This window comes from Hemicordylus capensis, chromosome 5 (genome assembly GCF_027244095.1).
Source record: "Hemicordylus capensis ecotype Gifberg chromosome 5, rHemCap1.1.pri, whole genome shotgun sequence".
Taxonomy (NCBI): domain Eukaryota; kingdom Metazoa; phylum Chordata; class Lepidosauria; order Squamata; family Cordylidae; genus Hemicordylus; species Hemicordylus capensis.
The window spans coordinates 87,276,868-87,294,875 of NC_069661.1; the positions used below are offsets into that span (position 1 = coordinate 87,276,868).

At 40.9% G+C, this 18,008-nt stretch overlaps 1 protein-coding gene across 46 annotated transcripts in view; it reads right to left on the reverse strand.

Moving 5' to 3' along the window:
* SORBS2 (sorbin and SH3 domain containing 2) overlaps positions 1-18,008 on the reverse strand; it is a 395,454-nt gene that overhangs the window by 115,074 nt on the left and 262,372 nt on the right. For 23 of the 46 annotated variants that reach the window (XM_053254397.1, XM_053254401.1, XM_053254440.1 and 20 more), the window contains 2 exons: positions 8,903-9,388; positions 5,965-6,106 (listed from right to left, as the gene is read on the reverse strand). In XM_053254397.1, the coding sequence (XP_053110372.1) occupies positions 5,965-6,106; positions 8,903-9,388 (628 nt within the window). The remainder of the gene's footprint in view (positions 1-5,964; positions 6,107-8,902; positions 9,389-18,008) is intronic. The other 23 variants (XM_053254425.1, XM_053254426.1, XM_053254419.1 and 20 more) reach the window with 3 other exon arrangements.

Sequence of the window (18,008 nt, forward strand, 5' to 3'; positions counted from 1 at the left end):
GGCAAGGTTCAAGAGAACAGGTGGTATGCCGCACCATTCCAATCAGCTTGTCCACATCTTCAAGAGTCACAAACTGGAACTGATCCAACCTAATCACACAAGAGGAGTTGCTTCACACCTCCACATCAGACACTGAAGTAAATGTGGAGATGGAGTCTATGTCGGCCTGAATACGAGAGATTTTTCCCAAAAAGTATTCATTAAACACATCACAGTGGGTAATCGATGGTTCCAGATTCTGATTCAAGGGAGGAGGGGCAATACTAGCCCTCTCACAACCATGAACAACTCTGCCGGATGTGAACTTGCGGATGCAATACAGGGAGAAAAGAATCGCTTCTTTGCCGCACGTATGGCCTGAGCATAGGTCTTCAAATGAGCTCTATGTTGCAATCTGTCGAATTCAAGCCGAGTCTTTCTCCACTTGCGCTCCAGGCATCTACCTCACCACTTCAGCCTCCATAGTTCTTCTGTATACCAAGGGGCCAGTTTTGAAGCAGTTCGAAGAGGACGCTTAGGAGCAATCATGTCTACTGCCCCAGTGAGTTTGCTGTTCCAATCCTCCACCAGGGCATCAACAGGATCGCCGGCAGAGCCAACACTAAATCCCTCCAAGGCTTCTTGAAATCCTATTGGATCCAATAACCTTCTCTGATGGACCATCCTAATAGGTCCCTTGTCCCTGCGAAGGTGGGAAGTGATTATGAGTCTAATCTTAACCAGATGGTGGTTCGTCCATGACAATGGGAAAATCACAGGATTCCCCACCCACGGAACACCACCCTGATCAGAGTGAAGGACGAAATCAAGCGTGTGACCAGCAATGTGTGTTGGCCCCGAGACCACCTGGGATAGGCCCACAGTTGTCATGGCCGCTATGAACTCCTGAGCCGCCCTGGACAAATCGGTCCCAAAGTGAACATTGAAGTCTCCCAGCACCACAAGCCTGGGGGACTCCAACACCAAGTCTGAGACCAAGTCCATCAGCTAAGTTAGGGACTGAGAGACTGAGCTGACGGTATACCACAGTGGATGGTATACCACTGAGTGGTATGCCACACTACTCCAAATATGTACATAACCAGGAATATCCAGTGGTCATCAGACCTCTCATTTGGTAGTGATGTGTAAGGATGTGCAAACCAGTTCGATATCAAACTGGTTTGGTTTGAAGGCTTGATGAAAAGCTGAACACCCCTGGTTTGGGGGCATGGGTTTGACGTCGAACAGAACCCCCTGACCTTTTTGGGAGTTCGAAGTTATAAAAAGTTGTGTATTTATTTATTTATTACTTATCACCTCCAAAGGGCTTTTCTGAGGCTTCGGGGGGGGGGCATCTCCCTGGAGGTCCCCCTTCCCCCACCAGCCTCTGATGCCTTAAATCGCCTATTTTGGGAGGTCTTTGGCCCTTTCCAGGCCTTTGCCCCATAGTGGTGACCATTTTGGAGACCACTGCACATGCACAATGGGCACCTGCATGGCCGGGTCATGTCCCAGGCCACACAGAGGCCCATTGTGCATGCGTGGTGGCCTCCAAAATGGCCACCGCAATGGAGGAAAGGCCTGGAAAGGGCCGGACTGCCCAAACAGGGTGATTTAAGGCGAAACAGAGGCCTGTGGGAGAGCCTCTGGGGACCCCCTGTGGCCTCTGAGAAGCCCCCCAGAGGGGGTAAATAAAATTCTAATTTTTTTTTTGCAAACCCCAAGCCAAACCAAACTGGGAGGGTTTGAGGGGGGCAAAACTGAACTGGCCTGGTCTGGTTCAAGTCCAATTTGGACTCGAACCATCCAGCCAGTTTTGTGCACAACCCTAGTGATGTGAAACTTCTAAAGGAGAGAAAAGCAAATATTTAATTAATTCAAGGGTATTTAATTAAGTTTATTCCCACTAGAAACCTCCACATGTCTAGCAGGACCATTATAAATATATCACCTCCCTGTTTGTTTAAATTTAGAAATCCTTAAATAATTTAGCACTCAACATACATGATATGGTGTCTTGAATATCTGGGGCCTTACTCCAAATATGCATAATACTAAATTTAGAAAACAAATGGATAGTAACCATACAATTAAAAAATGGCAAAAACCATCAGCCTGCATCAATATGATTTTTAGTATGGATGTAACCAAAGGGCTCTCTCTTGTTTTGAAGATTTGCAAGTTCAATATGACACTTTAGATTCAGGCTATAGGCTGCATTATGTAACAATCTGTTCCAATGAGATACTTATTAACAAACCCTACAAACATAAAAGCACTCCACCTGAAAACTATTTATGAAATAGTTAACATAATATTAATTCTGGTACAATTCTGCTACTGTAATCAAACATGGGTTAACTGTAATCAAATATGAGTTGGAGAGATTGGTCTTAAAGTATTTCCATAACTGGCAACAGAAATAAATGTTATTATAGTTCAGCCTGGCAAGGGAGTTTGAATGACTTCTGTCTTCATCCATAATACATGGAATGGCTTGTTTGTTTGAGTCATCATAAGCATGCAACATAAGGCCTGAAGCCATTAAACTCACTAAGGACTTTCTCCTAGAAAAGCCTTCTCCCAAATTTACAAAAGAACAATGGTTAAGTTATGAGTATTTTAAAATAAGGTGACAATATGGTTTCAAGAGCAAGGGTATTCAGACGAATGATGGGAGCTGAAGCAGCAAGGTAGATGACTAGACTGCAAATGGAGAAAGACTAGAATCAAATCCACACTGAAGATCTATGCTCTGGCAATATGTGCAGCAAAGGAGCAATTCTTTTCTGCCTGCACTGCATTCACAAGTTCATGTCCAGTGGAGTAGTCTAGTACGAGCCCCCTCCTCCTTGAATCCAAATTTTGAACCACTGGCTACCCAATGTGACACCTTTAATGACTTTTTCACAGACAAAGAGATTCTACAATTAAGGATGGATTTGACAATTAGGGCAGAGTCTGTTATGGAGGTATCCAGCAACTCCTTTTATGTGGTCAGACTTTCAGTTGGTGACTCCTGGGAATGTGGACAAGCTGTTTCAGACTGTGTGTTCTACAAGCTGCTCTCTTGACCCTTGCCCACTTATCTAACAATCAGATTTTTGGAGAGGGTCTGGTAAACAGCATAAATACTTCTCCGGGGGCGGGGAGGGTAGGATGCCTCCATGTCTTAAGGAGGCTATCATTAGACCATACTTGAAAATATTGGACCCCTCAGAGTTATGCAACTACAGGCCCGTCTCTATTCTCCCATGGTTGGGTGGGTGGGGATGAGAGGGTGGTGGCCTCTCAACTCCAGACAGTCCTAGAGTAAACTGATTATCTAGGCACATTTCAAACTGGCTTTTGAGCGGGCTAAGGGATTGAGACTGCATCAATTAGCCTGACAGATAATCTCCAATTAGATATTGACAGAGGGAGTGTGAATCTGCTGATCCTTTTGGAACTTTCGACAGCTTTTGATACCATCGACAATGTTATCCTTCTGGATTGCCTCCCTCAGGCAACCCAGAAGCATACCATGGTTGATGGGATTAGGTGGCACAGTTTTACAGTGGTTCAGTTCCTACCCCTTGGGTAGATTCCAGATGGTATCACTTGGAGACTGTTGCTCTGCAAAATGAGAGTTACTGTATGGAGTTCCACAAGGCTCCATATTGTCTCCAATGCTCTTTAACATCAACATGAAACCACTGGGAGAGATCATCAGGAGATCTGATGCAAGGTGTTATCAATATGCTGATGACACCCAGATCTATTTCTTCCTATCAACTTCATCAGGAAATGGCATTAGTTCCCTAAATGCCTGCCTGGAGAGAGAAATAGACTGGATGAGGGATAACAAATTGAACTTGAATCCAAATAAGACAGAGGTACTGATTGTTTGGGGTGTGGGATGGAGACCCGAGAGATGGTTTTGATCTACCTGTTCTGGATGGTAAAGAGCCAGTGTGGTGTAGTAGTTAGAATGCTGGACTAGGACCAGGGAGACCTGAGTTCAAATCCCCATTCAGCCATGATACTTGCTGGAGCAAGAAACTCCCAGTGGGCCTTAATACGAAGGATTTAACACTGATTCAAAGACAAACTCACCTTTAATAGACATATTAGTAAGACATCACATTTAACTCATTTATCAAAAGGAGCAAAGTAAGAGCAAATGAATTAGCCATAAGCTTCAGCTCAGTATTCACAAGCCCTGATACTCTGTACATAGTGCCAAACTAAATATGTGTACAGTGACTTATATTATATTAATTATTATTTATTTATTTTTTTAAACCTGTAGCCCCTTTGGGGGACTTCCTAAAGGCCATGGGGGGCGGGCTCTGCTAAGGTTCCCCATCCCCCCCTGGCCTTCTCGCAGGGACCATTTAAGCATGTCCGGTGGACATTTTTAAAAATAAATTTTCTTTTAAAAAAAGTCAACTGAAAACAAAATGGCCACCACACATGCTCAAATGTCCTCTGTGAGGTCTGGCATGGCCTAGGGCCGCACAGAGGCCATTTGAGCACGCACAGTGGCCATTTTGTTTTTGGTGGCCATTTTTAAATTTTTTAAAAATAGCACCCCCCTTCAAGTGGCACCCGGGGCACGTGCCCTGCCTGCCCCACGCTAGATACTCCCCTGCTCTCTGGCTTCTTAGGTTGAGGCAGTGGCCAGGATCACTTTTTATCAGCTTTGGCTGATATGTCAACTACGCCACCTTTGGAGGTAAATGACCTTAAAACAGTAGTATATATGCTGGTACATATAACCCTAGGCTTGGGTACTGTAATGCACTCTATGCAGGGCTGGCTTTATATGTAGTCCAGAACCTACAGCTGGTACAGAACATGGCAGCCAGACTGGTCTCTGGGACAATCTGAAGGGACCATATAACACCAATTTTTAAAGAATTGTACTAGCTCCCGATATGTTTCCAAGCGAAATACAAAGTGCTGGTGATTACCTATAATGCCCTGAATGGCTTAGGTCCAGGGTACTTAAGCGATCAACTGTTTTGTCATGAACCCTGCCACCTATTAAGATCATCTGGGCATGTCTGGTTACGGTTGCCGCCAGTTTGTCTGGTAGCCACTCTGGGCCAGGCCTTCTCTGTGGCTGCCCCAGCACTTTGGAATGTAATCTCTGTCAAAATAACAGCTCTGATTGCTTTTTAAAAGACCCTTAAGACATATTGGTTTTCTCAGGCTTTTAATTAAAACTAAATTTAAACTGTTTAATTGTTTTGTTTTACTATGTGAATTGTTTTAAATTGTTTTTATTCTCTATAAGTGCTTTCTTTTATTTTTATATTGTAACTTGGGTTATGTACCCAGAGAGAGAGACATCAGTCGGTATATAAATATGATAAACAAACAAAATGGAAAGGTTTGGCAAGCCAATTACAGTATTACCATGGGCCTTATTCCGCCTACTCCCACTTAGAGCTCTTTCATCTATATGCATCTTTGGTTCAACAAAGCTCTAGACTCCCATTGTGGAGAAATACTGAATTTAAATATACATCATCAGTATAAACTGTTAACAATAAAAAGATATCTTCTTGTCACTCAGATATTTCTCAAAGTGCTTCTATGAGTATTATTATGGTGATTGTTAACAGCAGTTATATACCACTTTTTTTAAAAAAACCCTCCACAAAGTGGTTATATAGCAAAAGAAATGAGAAAATGGTCCCGTTCCAAAGGGGCTCACAGACTACAAAGAAACGCTAGGGGGATACCGGCAAACCATCACTGAGATGTTGAGTTGTATAGGGACAGTTTCTGTTCCCCTGCTAAATATAAGGGGGTCACCTGTTTAAAAGGTGCTCCCTTGCCCTACTTTCTTTATTAAAGTGGCATGCTCCGTCGCTTGCTACTTATGCAATATCAATACTAATCAGTGCACAATGCATGCAACATTTATACAACACCTTTACAGACAAGTGTCCTCAAAGTGGTTTAAACACAAACTGTATGTGGGAAACTCACCCATTGTCCTGCTGTGTTGCAGAACAACTGTGCTTGAATTGAGTGAGGCTGGTGGGGAGTATGCTGAAGGGGAGAAAGGTCTCTGAAAGTAGCTCATGGGGCTGGCAGCAGAACTAGAATTTCCATTCACTGTTATCTGAGCCTGAAAGGAAAATACAAAAGCAAAAAACAAAAGCCATATCCCATTAAACTATTCACAAAGTTATCTGAATCTCACCATCCCAATACAAAGAGTGTTGAAAGAACTGTCCTCTTCATAACAGCCAGTTGCCAGATACTTATTCACAACAGTGATCAGTATTCACTTCTGATGTTTCTCATATCTAACCTCATACCCACTCCCATATAAAACACAACATGCTAGAGGTACATAGGAAGCTGCCTTCTACTGAATCGGACCCTTGGTTCCATCTAGCTCAGTACTGTCTACACTGACTGGCAGCGGCTCTCCAAGGTGTCAAGCAAGGTCTTTCGCAGTCCCACCTAGAGGCCAGGGAGTGAAATTGGGACCTTCTGCATACAAAAAAGATACTCTACCTCTGAACTGTGGCCCCAATCCCCAAGTTATGAGAAAGTATCAGAAAGTTCTAGGCAGTATCTGAGTGAAAGGAGAATTAAGATAGCAGTAGATCTTGCTCTCCAGTTTTTCTCTTGATATTCTCTCCTCATTTCACATGCTCAACTCCTATTGCTATGAAGATGAAGAAAATATACTGAAATCACCTTGACATATTGTAGCAAACGTCTGACAACAAACCATAAGACAATGGTCAAGTGTATACTTTAAAAATAAAATATACGCCTGCATATCACCAATTAATACCCTATCTACTGAATTCTGTAGTAATTTCTGTCTTTTTCTTTTGAATAATTAAGTCAGTGTAAATATTTCAGACATGCTTTATTACAATTGCACAGCTGCAGTTTAACGACTCAATCTGTTGCTGTTTTGTGAAATCTGAACAAATCATGAGCACCGAAAAGCTCTTTGATAAAGCAATGGGAGTAGGTGAAGAAAGATCATTTTGTGTGATACATCAAGTTGTTTTACTCCAGCACTTGTAGGTATGTTGCTGCAAATGCGCACGTAGCCCCAGGCATGGTAAGGAGGGCAGATGGCATCTGAGAAATCATCCACATTTTCCAGTCCTAAATATATTTACTTGGAAGCAAGTCTGACTGAGTTTAAAAGGAATTCACACATCTAAGTATGAATTCACAAGTTTAGGATTACAATGTTTAACCCGAAAGCTTTCTGGACTGAATACCATCTTAACTTCTTATCAGTTTATGAGACCAATCTTGGGTCAAAATGGTTTTTCCTTCATAAATCTCATTTAAAATTTAAAATATTATGATTTTGTATTCAAAAATCTGTTAAATACGGGGCATATCCCAGCCTGAATGCAGCCTGGATTTTTGCACTAAACAGAATTTCTCATTTGAGAGGACAATGAATGAATCCCAACAATCAAGCTCTTGCTTTTAACTAGTATATGTAATTTACCACACTCATTTTCTGGACTACATTAACTTGTACATCAAAAACATACATATTTATTCTTAGTCAGTTCCCTTGAATTACTTAGACAAAGTGCATCCCTGAAAAAAGAAATAATACATGTTGTAGAAAATGAATGTAAGATTACTCATTCCTGTAAGACAAAGTGCTTAAAAGGGAACGGTTAGTTGGAGAAAGAGCTAAATCAGGAGCAACTTCATGCAGTCAGTGATCATTGCTAGTAGAAAATAAAGTTATGTTGACTGTTGTACTCCTCATATACATTAAAATTCATTTTTGAGGCACACTCTCAATTTCACAGAAGTTCCCCATCAGTCTGACAAGTTTGCAGTCTGTCTTAACATTCTGCCTGGGCATTCTTAAGCATTTATCCAACATCTTAAACAGCTCTGTTTATATTCCAGACATCACTTCTCTTTGAGAGGAACTCAATAATAATCATTACAAGGTTTATTCAGGGCTTAACTTGACCCAGAGCTTCCTAAGGCAATCCCCAGAGCCCACTGCAATGGTAAAGACTGACCCTTTATGAGAGGGTATCCCTGAGTGCGTGAAAAATCCCAGTCTCTTCCAGAAGCAGCTTCAAACACGACAGCACACATGCCTTGTGCTTCCTGTTACACCATACCACCAACACAACTAAAGATAACTTTTCCATCTCTCTTTGTCTGAGGGATACCGCTGCAAGGGCAAATTCTTGCAATTTCTACGTAGAGAAGATCAAATGTTATATTTGGGACAAGAGGATGTTGTGAAGGAAGTGAAAGCATGAAGCTCTTGTGCTTCCTCTTCAATGCACAATAGCATGTCCCAAACTACTTGCTTCCAAAACGATGGAACTAGGTGGGCAGATCTTCTAGATAGGAAGTTGTCTTTAGGCTGCTTTGAACTCTGGCCTTTCTCATCCTACAAATTAAATTCTGAGTCCTTTGCTGTAAGTATACTATTTGATTTCTTTATTACACTTATATCCTGCCTTTCTTTCATGTGGCAACTCAAGGAGTTACACATGGGGTTTCCAGACTGCCTCCCATTCAGGAGACCCAGATTGGCTTGGCTTAAACAAAATTGTCTTATGTGCCTTCAGACTAACCTTGCCTATTTGTCAGATAGAATTAAAAATCCACACTATAAATTTACAGTACTTTACATTTCAAATGCTATCTAAGAGGCATACATGAACCACAATGAACCACAAATCACAGGAAAAACCACAACTCTACAGAACTAAGATTACCTACCAGCAATTTTACATTTTTCTACATATAGGAAATTAAAAATTTCTCCCAGACCTTACAGATCCTGACTACACAATTACCAACATGCTCATTAATTAAATGGGGTAATAGACAAGTATTTGTTTTTTCCACTTTGGCAGCCTAACACAATGGGGGAGGAAAGAGGAAGGATAATTACATGAGAGCCGGCAGCAGTGGTGGTTAAGGTGGTGCCATCTGACACGACAGACATCTGGCTCAAAGTTGGGGAAGGTGTTTCAGAACGGTCAGTAGTATCATAGTTACAACTCTGTAGCTCATCTAGAATGGCAGTGGAGGACTCGCTCACTGTGTGAGAGGAGTACTCGCTCATGGCTGAGTCTGTCATAACAGAAGCTGTTTCAGTCCTGTGGATAGTGCTGTCAGGAGCTAGGAAAGGGTATGTATATGAAAAACGTGAAAGGGCCAGGGTTCTATAAAAGCGTGAAGGCCAAAAATCATCACGTGGTGGCAAAATAAATGATGCTACGTGGGCGGCACTGTCAGGTGAGAGAGAGGGTCTGTTAATCGATACCATGGAAGGAGGAGGTGAAGGAGGCAGTGGCGAAGCTTCGGTTGAAGTTTGTCTGTGTGTCTGTGAAGCATTTACCTCCATCACATTGGCAGTTACTTTCTGGTTTCCGAGCTGAGTTTTGAGAAAAGAAAAAAAAAATAAGAACACAGATTACCAAATTTAATTTTAAAATGCCTTTTCCTTACCCTTTTGTTGTGTGCAGGAGTATAAAAGGGGAAAAAGTACAAATTTTCTAGGAGTCTTAGGAAGAACACAGTCAAGTAGATTAGGAAATAAACAAACTGTATTACAGAAGAAAACACAGTAAGTGAATTTGTCAAGTATTAATGGAAGCAACGCCAGAAACTGCAGTGTGTTGGAATAAACATTTATGTTGGTGTCGAAGGCTTGAATGGTTTGAGCTTTTGTTCAAATCAAGTTTTATTAAACTGTATTTATTTTTTAACAAATATTAGATATATTTTAATCCACAAAATTGCATCTGCCTGTTTGACAAGAATAAGTTTAATCCTCAAAGGGTTACCTGATTCCTAATTGCATAGCAATAAGTAGAGTGAATCCACTTGAGGACCCGGCCAATTATGTATTATCCTCTTTTAGCCAATCAGAACACATCACTTGAGAAGGTTCAAAAGAAACAAATACATTTCAAGGAAAACTAAGGACAGTTCACCTATCTTTAATTAGCACAGAGTATTGTGGAACATAGGAAACTGTCTACTGAGTCAGACCATTGGTCCATCTAGCTCAGTTTTATCTACTCTGGCAGGCATCCAGGGCTTCAGGCAGATTTTTTTCTTAGACTTACCTGGAGATACCAGGGCTTGAACTTGGGACCTTTCGCTTGCTAAGCAGATGTTCTATCACTGAGCCAAAGCCCATGTGAGCAGCCTAGACATCTTGCCTCATCATAGCAGAAGTGGTTGTTCTATCTCCTTTCTAGAAGTACAGTATTTAGCATTAGGAGAGTGGAGAAATCTTTTAAGTCAGTACTGGAACTTATTGTCAGGGGAAATTACATGTGGAATGAAAAGTCCTGGGAACCCTATAACTAAAAGTTATATCCGAAGAACCACAGCTAACACTTCCATGGGGATTTAAAAAAAAGATTGTGTAGTTAAGCAACAATTTGCTATATACATAATGAAATCAGATAATCAGACTGAGAATAAATTGGTTAAAAAAAACCCCTTGAGAACTAATTTCTCCTTTTAAAATGCAGTAAATCTCCACTGTCTACCAACATTTCCTGACATATTGTGAGCCACTGGAGAGAAAGTGTTTCTCATTTTGGCCTCAGTGATCCTATCTCTCAACAGTTGAGGAGTTGCTGAAATGTTCTAAAAAAAAAAGGCTGCTGATCACAACACATTCTAAAGTAAAAGACCAATAGCCCCTTTATGTAGTGGGCGTCTTACTGAAATTTATTTTCTCCCAATTAACATTATCGCAGCAATATTGTTATCTAAGAAACTATAGCTAGCTCCTAGGTACAGTAAGCAAAAGCAAAACACAAGACTTCTAAAATGTTTTCCATCCAGCAGATTTTCCTGAGCTACTGCAAAGCTCTTTTAATCTACGATCAGAAAAAATATTGTTAAGTTCTTGTAGCATACTTGGCACATAAACCAGATTGTGCTGCTTTGGAGAGTTTGTTATGATGTACAGATCTTACTTCAAACTGCGTACAAAACAAAATTTTGTACAAAACAAATTTGCTCTGGTCAGTACTTATGAATTAAAGGAATCACTACTTCACATTTGTGATCAATGTCTGAACTGATCTCTTATAAAGATCAACATTCTAGCTTATGTTGATCTTTGCAGATGCAAAATATTTCAGAATCCTCTGCCACCAGTTAACCTAGCATAATTCTTATTTTTGAAAATGCAGAAAATAAAAAGTTATGAACAATTCACAGCTGGGAATATACATATCAGCTTATGATGTTATCACTTAGCAATGTGGCTCTATTGAAAAATGTTCTTATGTAACAGATATTCTTAACAGGCATTTCACTCGGTTGTGTTGTCCTTCGATAAACAAGTTGTGTGAATTGGTCCTTAACTGAATGATCAAAATAGAAAAAAATCTATTTGTTCATGATTGATTGAAGGCCCCAAAATGCTAGCCATCAGCATTGTTACTGCAGGGAAATCAAAGCAGTATGCATGGTTGCCACTGGAAACTGAAACATATGAAATATGATGTGAAAATGCAAGAATAATGTTATGATGTGATCTCCACTGCTATTTTAAGGCAGGCAGCATGTTTAGATACTAGGTGGTTACTCTAGGTATGACTGAAGAGGGCACACAAGGAAAGCTGTTTCAAGTGCTTCCATAACGGACTTGAATAAAGTTTTTAGGTAGTTAATACAGTATGTCTAGAAAACTACTGTAAATGTTACCAAATAAAAATCTGACAAATCAGATTAGTAAAATCCATAATGGTATCAACAGTGATTATGTTCTAAATCCACATATTTCTCCTATGAAGGGAAATTTGCTCTTGAGACATAGAAACTACCCATTGCATTTGCTAGTGTTTCTTTGTTCACAGAATACAACAGTATATGTGTATGTATATTTTAAGGCACTGGAACTAAGAAAAGGGCAATGCATATGAAAGGAATGGAATTCTGCATATAACTCTTCAAGCAACACAACTGGGTAGCTGTTAACATATAAATAGCCCCCGAGTTCATAAATTCATACTGGGTTGGCGCCAAAATAACTCCTTTCTTGAAGGATCTGACCTTTGGATCCAAACCCATTGTTGCTCAAGCCTGCAATCCTAAACCCATTTTCTCTGGAGTAACCTGAGACAATGATTAATTGATGACTGCAGGCCACAGTATATTACAAGTCTCATCCTGAAATAAATTTCATTTGGAACAATATTGACATGGATAAAGCAGCCACTGCCAAAAAGAAGTGAAAATAACAACAGCAGTACTGGAAACTGTGCATAGTGGCAAGTCATAATACAAACTATATATTATTTGTCTGATCATGGTACATGCAAAGAGTTCTCAATATACTAGCAGAGCAATTATTCTTGAACTTGTGAATCATTATTTCATAATCATTATTTTGTGCCATTAATACTTTGTAGACCACCATGTTTTTAAGGTTTAAAAATACATACATTTTGAATGATCAAACACACAAATAAATAAATGTTATGGTTAATATGGTTACTTGAAAGGCTTCTGAATTCAACTCATGCCCTGAACAGCAGCATCTTGAGCAACTCAGTGATACAGAGCACCACTGATCTGTATCACTGGGTAGGTAAATTGCCTTAGATTAGATATATGTACTCAGCATCTACAAATATGTTAACATCTACATCTGTAACATATTTATAGATGTGACATTTACAAATACATTGAATGAATGATGATGAATAAAGCAAACCTAGCAAATGCCTACCTACTACCCACTGGCGGAGCGGGACCGCCGGAAGCCTGTGTGCGGTCGCCGCGGCCCTGCCCCTGAGTCTGACGTGGGGATGTGGTCTGGCTGAACAGAACCTTGAGGCTCCGTTCGGCCGACTCTCAGTTCAGGTCCCTTTAACTGCCGAAGGGGCCACGCAGCCCCTTCAGCAGTTAAACAAAGGCTGGCGCTGCTTTTGCAGCACAGCCCAGGAGCGACTCTTCCCTTCAGGGAAGAGCTGGTCCTGGGCTGTGCTGCGAAAGCAGCGCCAGCCTTTTAACTCATGAAGGGGCCGTGTGGCCCCTCAGGAGCTACTTAGGCTGGCGCTGCATTCGCAGTGCGCAACCAGGAGTGGCTCTTTGCAGGGAAGAGCCGCTCTTTGCCTTTGCAGGGAAGAGCCGCTCCTGGCTGGCACTGCAAACACAGCACCAGCCTTTGTTTAGCTCCCAAAGGGGCTGCGCGGCCCCCGCTCGGGAGCTAAACTAGCCTCGTCGTGTCTGATGTCAGACGCGGGGGCGGCCCCGATTGGTCAGCGGCCCAGGTTCTTTGAACCCGTTGGCCCAATGGTGGCTCCGCCTCTGCTGCTACCTAGAAACACTTCCCCTTTCTTTTTTTGGTGCTTTAATTCAGCATTTTTAACCATTTGGTAAAAGAAAAAAGACGGTTGGACTTTCCCTCTAGTATTACTTTTCCACAGTTTTTCAGACCATAAAATTAGAGATATGCAGAACGTTTTGATGATGAAACGTTTCAACTCAAAACTGGCCATTTTTAATCTTATGATCTCAAAACAAAATGTCTTCTAAACAAAGGGCCTGTTTTGAACTCAGAGCAGAACAAGCCCATTTCAATTGAAATGGAAAGTAAGAGAGCTTTTACTGTGCCTCTCTTGAAGAAGAGATACAACAGAACAGTAGGAAGGAAGGTTTGATATTGTGGTTTTCTTTTCTCAGCACTGAGTATAATATATTGTGCTATTGCTGCTAGAACTATCTGATTTTGCTGGATCTCAGATTGATAAAGGGAGAACTTGGGTGCCTTCCTTCCTTGAGTTGTGGTTGGTTTTGTTTGTGAGTGAGTGTTGTGGTGAGAAATAGACCGTGGTGTGTGTGTGTAAAATATTTCTTGGTGATTGCTGTGATGAGCTCCATGTCTGGCCTTAAGACTAATTTGTCTCAAACAAAATTCACATTGCTGCAATTTTTCCATGTCAAGAAGATAACTTTCTCAAGGAACCACCATTTGTGAAACAGAAACATGTGAAAAACTTAAATACAAACATATTGAAGTTATTACTGTATTTCTGGATTGTAGGTTTGGATTGGTTTTATGATGTGCTTATTTCAAATCTTTGCACTGAGACAAATTTATAAGGATATATAGACTTGTAAAATCAGTAATAAATATGCAGATACAGGTGCATTAGAGGCTTTGTGGACAACTGTCTCAAATTAACCTGAGATTGAGGATAGTGACACCAAATTGCTGGCCTTGCTTCAGAAGAACAAGACACAATTAAGAATCTAAGATGAAAAAGTGAGCTGATTTTTGTTAAGTTAATACATGGGACAAGACAGCACACAAAATTCAGTTTTACCACACACACACACACGCACAAACAAATGGGTAAAAATACCTCTGGATCTTCAATTGCTAAGAGCTTTGTCCAATAATTTAAAATATGAGCATTCAAAAGGTAATGAAGTTCTTCTCCGAGTTTCACTTTTCAAGTATTGGAAATAGCTTGGCATTTAGAACACCTGTGTTCACTTTGTTCTTTTGCAATTGTGTCTACAGGCTTCTGATAATATACAGGAGCAGCACCAAGTTTTTCAAATAGCAGCACCAACAAGAAAGTACATTTTGAAATAAAACATCTCTTTTAGGGTTGTGTACAGAGCAGTCCAACTGCAAACCAGTCTGCCACGAACTGGGCCAGTTCGAGTGGTTCGACTATGAAACTCTTTGAACCCGTTCGATGACCCAACTGGTGAGTTCGACTGAACCGGTTCGGGGACCCTCGGTTAAATCTGAATTCGGACTGAGCCACAGCAACTGGTCTGTGCACACTCCTAATATTTTTTTTTCTCTGTTTCCCACAGAAAATGATCTTCCGGGTATGTAGAATGACCAACCACAATTCAAAAGCTGGTGACATGGTATGTCTTCAACAGCATGGTAATTTGGTATTCTGTGCTTTCAGTTGTTTTAATGCAAGTAATGAAATAACTCCTCATTCATTTCATATCCGTTATGCAACACACTGCATACTCCTTTTATTTCACCCGTAGAAAATGATTCCAAGAAATAATATTTGCATACAGTATTGCCACGTGTGTACCTAACAGCCAGGAGCCCCTGGTGGCGCAGTGGTAAAACTGCCGCCCTGTAACCAGAAGGTTACAAGTTCGATCCTGACCAGGGGCTCAAGGTTGACTCAGCCTTCCATCCTTCCGAGGTCGGTAAAATGAGTACCCAGAATGTTGGGGGCAATATGCTAAATCATTGTAAACCGCTTAGAGAGCTCTGGCTATAAAGCGGTATATAAATGTAAGTGCTATTGCTATTGCTATTTCCTTATTGGCCACTGTGCTTTAAATGTGTATCTGAGGTTAATGGACAGTGGGGAGCCAATGAGAACCTAGAGATTGCGAAGAACACTTCAGTAGGTCATGGCTCTGCAGAGTACATACTGTCATGTACTAGGTGAATCCTCCCATTCTCAATAAAGTCTCCATGCTGCTGAGAGCTGTTTCTAGGAAGAGCAGCACTGACACAGAGACTCTCTATGCAATCCAGGGGATCCATGCAGCTAATGGCATGACATTCTTTGGTTCCCAGATGGAGCAGCTGCCTATAAAAGTATCTCCTATATAGGGGGAAATAAGGTATGTAGACCAATATCATTAGGTACTCTCACTGTGAAATGTTTGCATTTTATTCTCAATATGAATCGGCTTAGTTCATATTTCTGATGCATGATGGCAGAATATTGGTGGCTCTAGTGACCTCTTCTACACTTAAAAGTATCAAGAGAAAAACTCCACCTTCACATGGAGGAACCAGACTCCCAGTTACACAAATCCAGTTATTTTACTTCAAAAATACAAGGCAAAACTAAGAATCTGATTAAAAATGATGCATGTCTCAGTGACACCTATGCATGCAAGTTCACTGCATTCCCACACATTCACACATTATTTCCCCATATAAGCACACCTCAGATCCCAAGAGACAGATGCTCACATATGTGGATACCCAAACTATCATATGCATATTCACCAGCAATGTTCATGCTGTTCACACACATCTTAGTGCAGAAATAATTGCACATGTTTATGTGCAATTGTACAGAATCCCTTCAGCTTAAAGGTTCATGCCTTTTTCTGCACACACCTAAAACCATGAAGATACATATCCAACATTCAGTTTATACATCCAAACCCATCTCAAAATTGGAAATTGGTTTCTCCTTTTACTGATATGCTTTATTTTTGCCCTTTCCCTAAGTAGAATATAGACCAAAGGGGCACTATTATAATTCTTCCTCTTCTGTCTATAGACACTTAATTTTCTTCATTAGTCGGCCAACTAAGAGTGTCTTAATAAAGTCAGCAACTCAATTATATCATAATCAATAAATTATGTATCAGAGACACTGTCAACCTTTCTGTGACAGCATCAAGCACCACAAATGGTTCTCAGTGAATGCAAGAAAACGAACAAAAACCAAAGCTTCATTCTTCAAGTACAAAAGCACTCTTTTCCCCACTTTCACTGCATATCAGTATGCAGTGCTAATGCAATGTTATTTCCCCAGATATTAGGACAGGGACTCCCAAGCTTGGGTCTCCAGATATTGTTGGACAATTCCCATCAGCCCCAGTCACAGGCTTTCAACAACATCTACACAGGAAGCTGCTATATACCAAGTCAGACCATTGGTCCATCTAGCTCAGTACTGTCTACACAGACTGGCAGCAGCTTCTCCAAGTTTGCAGGCAAGAATCTCTCTCAGTCCTATCTTGGAGATGCCAGGGAGGGAACTTGGAACCTTCTGCATGCAAACATGTAGGTGCTCTTCCTAGAGTGGCTCCATCCCCCAAGGGGAATATCTTCTAGTGCTCACACATGGAGTCTCCCATTCAAATGCAACCAGGGTGGATCCTGCTTAGCAAAGGGGACAAGTCATGCTTGCTAACACAAGACCACCTCTCCTCCCATAGACCTCTGGGAATTCAAGGTTGGGAACTCCTGTGTTAGACTATCAGAATAAATAAATGATGTTATGTCATGTATGTCAAAGCAATTTACAAATGGAAAGCCTAAGACTTAATTTTTGCAAAGTTAGAAATTTGTAGTGGTAGTGGTAGTAGTAGTAGTTGTATTGATGACTGGATGGATGGCCTTGGAGCTTCATTTAATTTTACTGATATTCCACAGAACAGAAATTTTTCCTGTGCCACCAAAATGAATGAGTTGCATAAGAATATCTTGGTGGCTTGTTCCCTTAACTTAGCACTGTGGTTACTAAAAGCAAAAATTGTAAACTGTCTTGATCTGTGATGAAATACTGAGGACAACATTGCAGGTTAATTAACAACATGATTTGTATTTTCTCAGCTTCATGATAAAGTGCTAAGAACCACTTTCTGATTATCTCTCTGAAAGATTTAGGGCTGATTCATATCTTACCATATGAATCATGCAAGTGGCTTATGTATCTTTCTTTGCTTCAGCTGTAATGTGTGAGATGAGATCATGGGGAGATTCATGAGTTCCAGAGATCATTTGGATGCCACAACCTATGCTACAGGCCTATGAGCCTTGAGGCCCACAACCACACAACAGAGAGAGTGGGAAGCAAAGATGGAGCAGGAGCCACAGTTGCTTTCCCCCCTGCTTGCTAGGAAGACACAAACTGGTCCTTAGCTTACAGCTTATCAAAAGATTGCCTTTAAAAAACAAACAAAAACCTGGCATCATTTGGAAGCTACTAAAAGTAGCTCTTCACTGGAATGCAACACTCCAGAGGATTCTAAGAACAAAAATATATTTACTAGCTTTTTCCAGACAGCTGTGTGAGCCCATACAATGTGGCATTTCTACTCCCTCCAGTTTCTCAGAGCAGAGGCAGAATGATGAAAAATGCCCAACTCAACTTGCTGTTAATTAAACTAGTCACATTTTGCTCATTTAAAAGTCTCTCTGAAGACTGGCACATACTGATTCCTGCCCCGCCCCCCACAACTTTCCTATACATCTTGGCTGAAATCCAAAGAGTCCCATA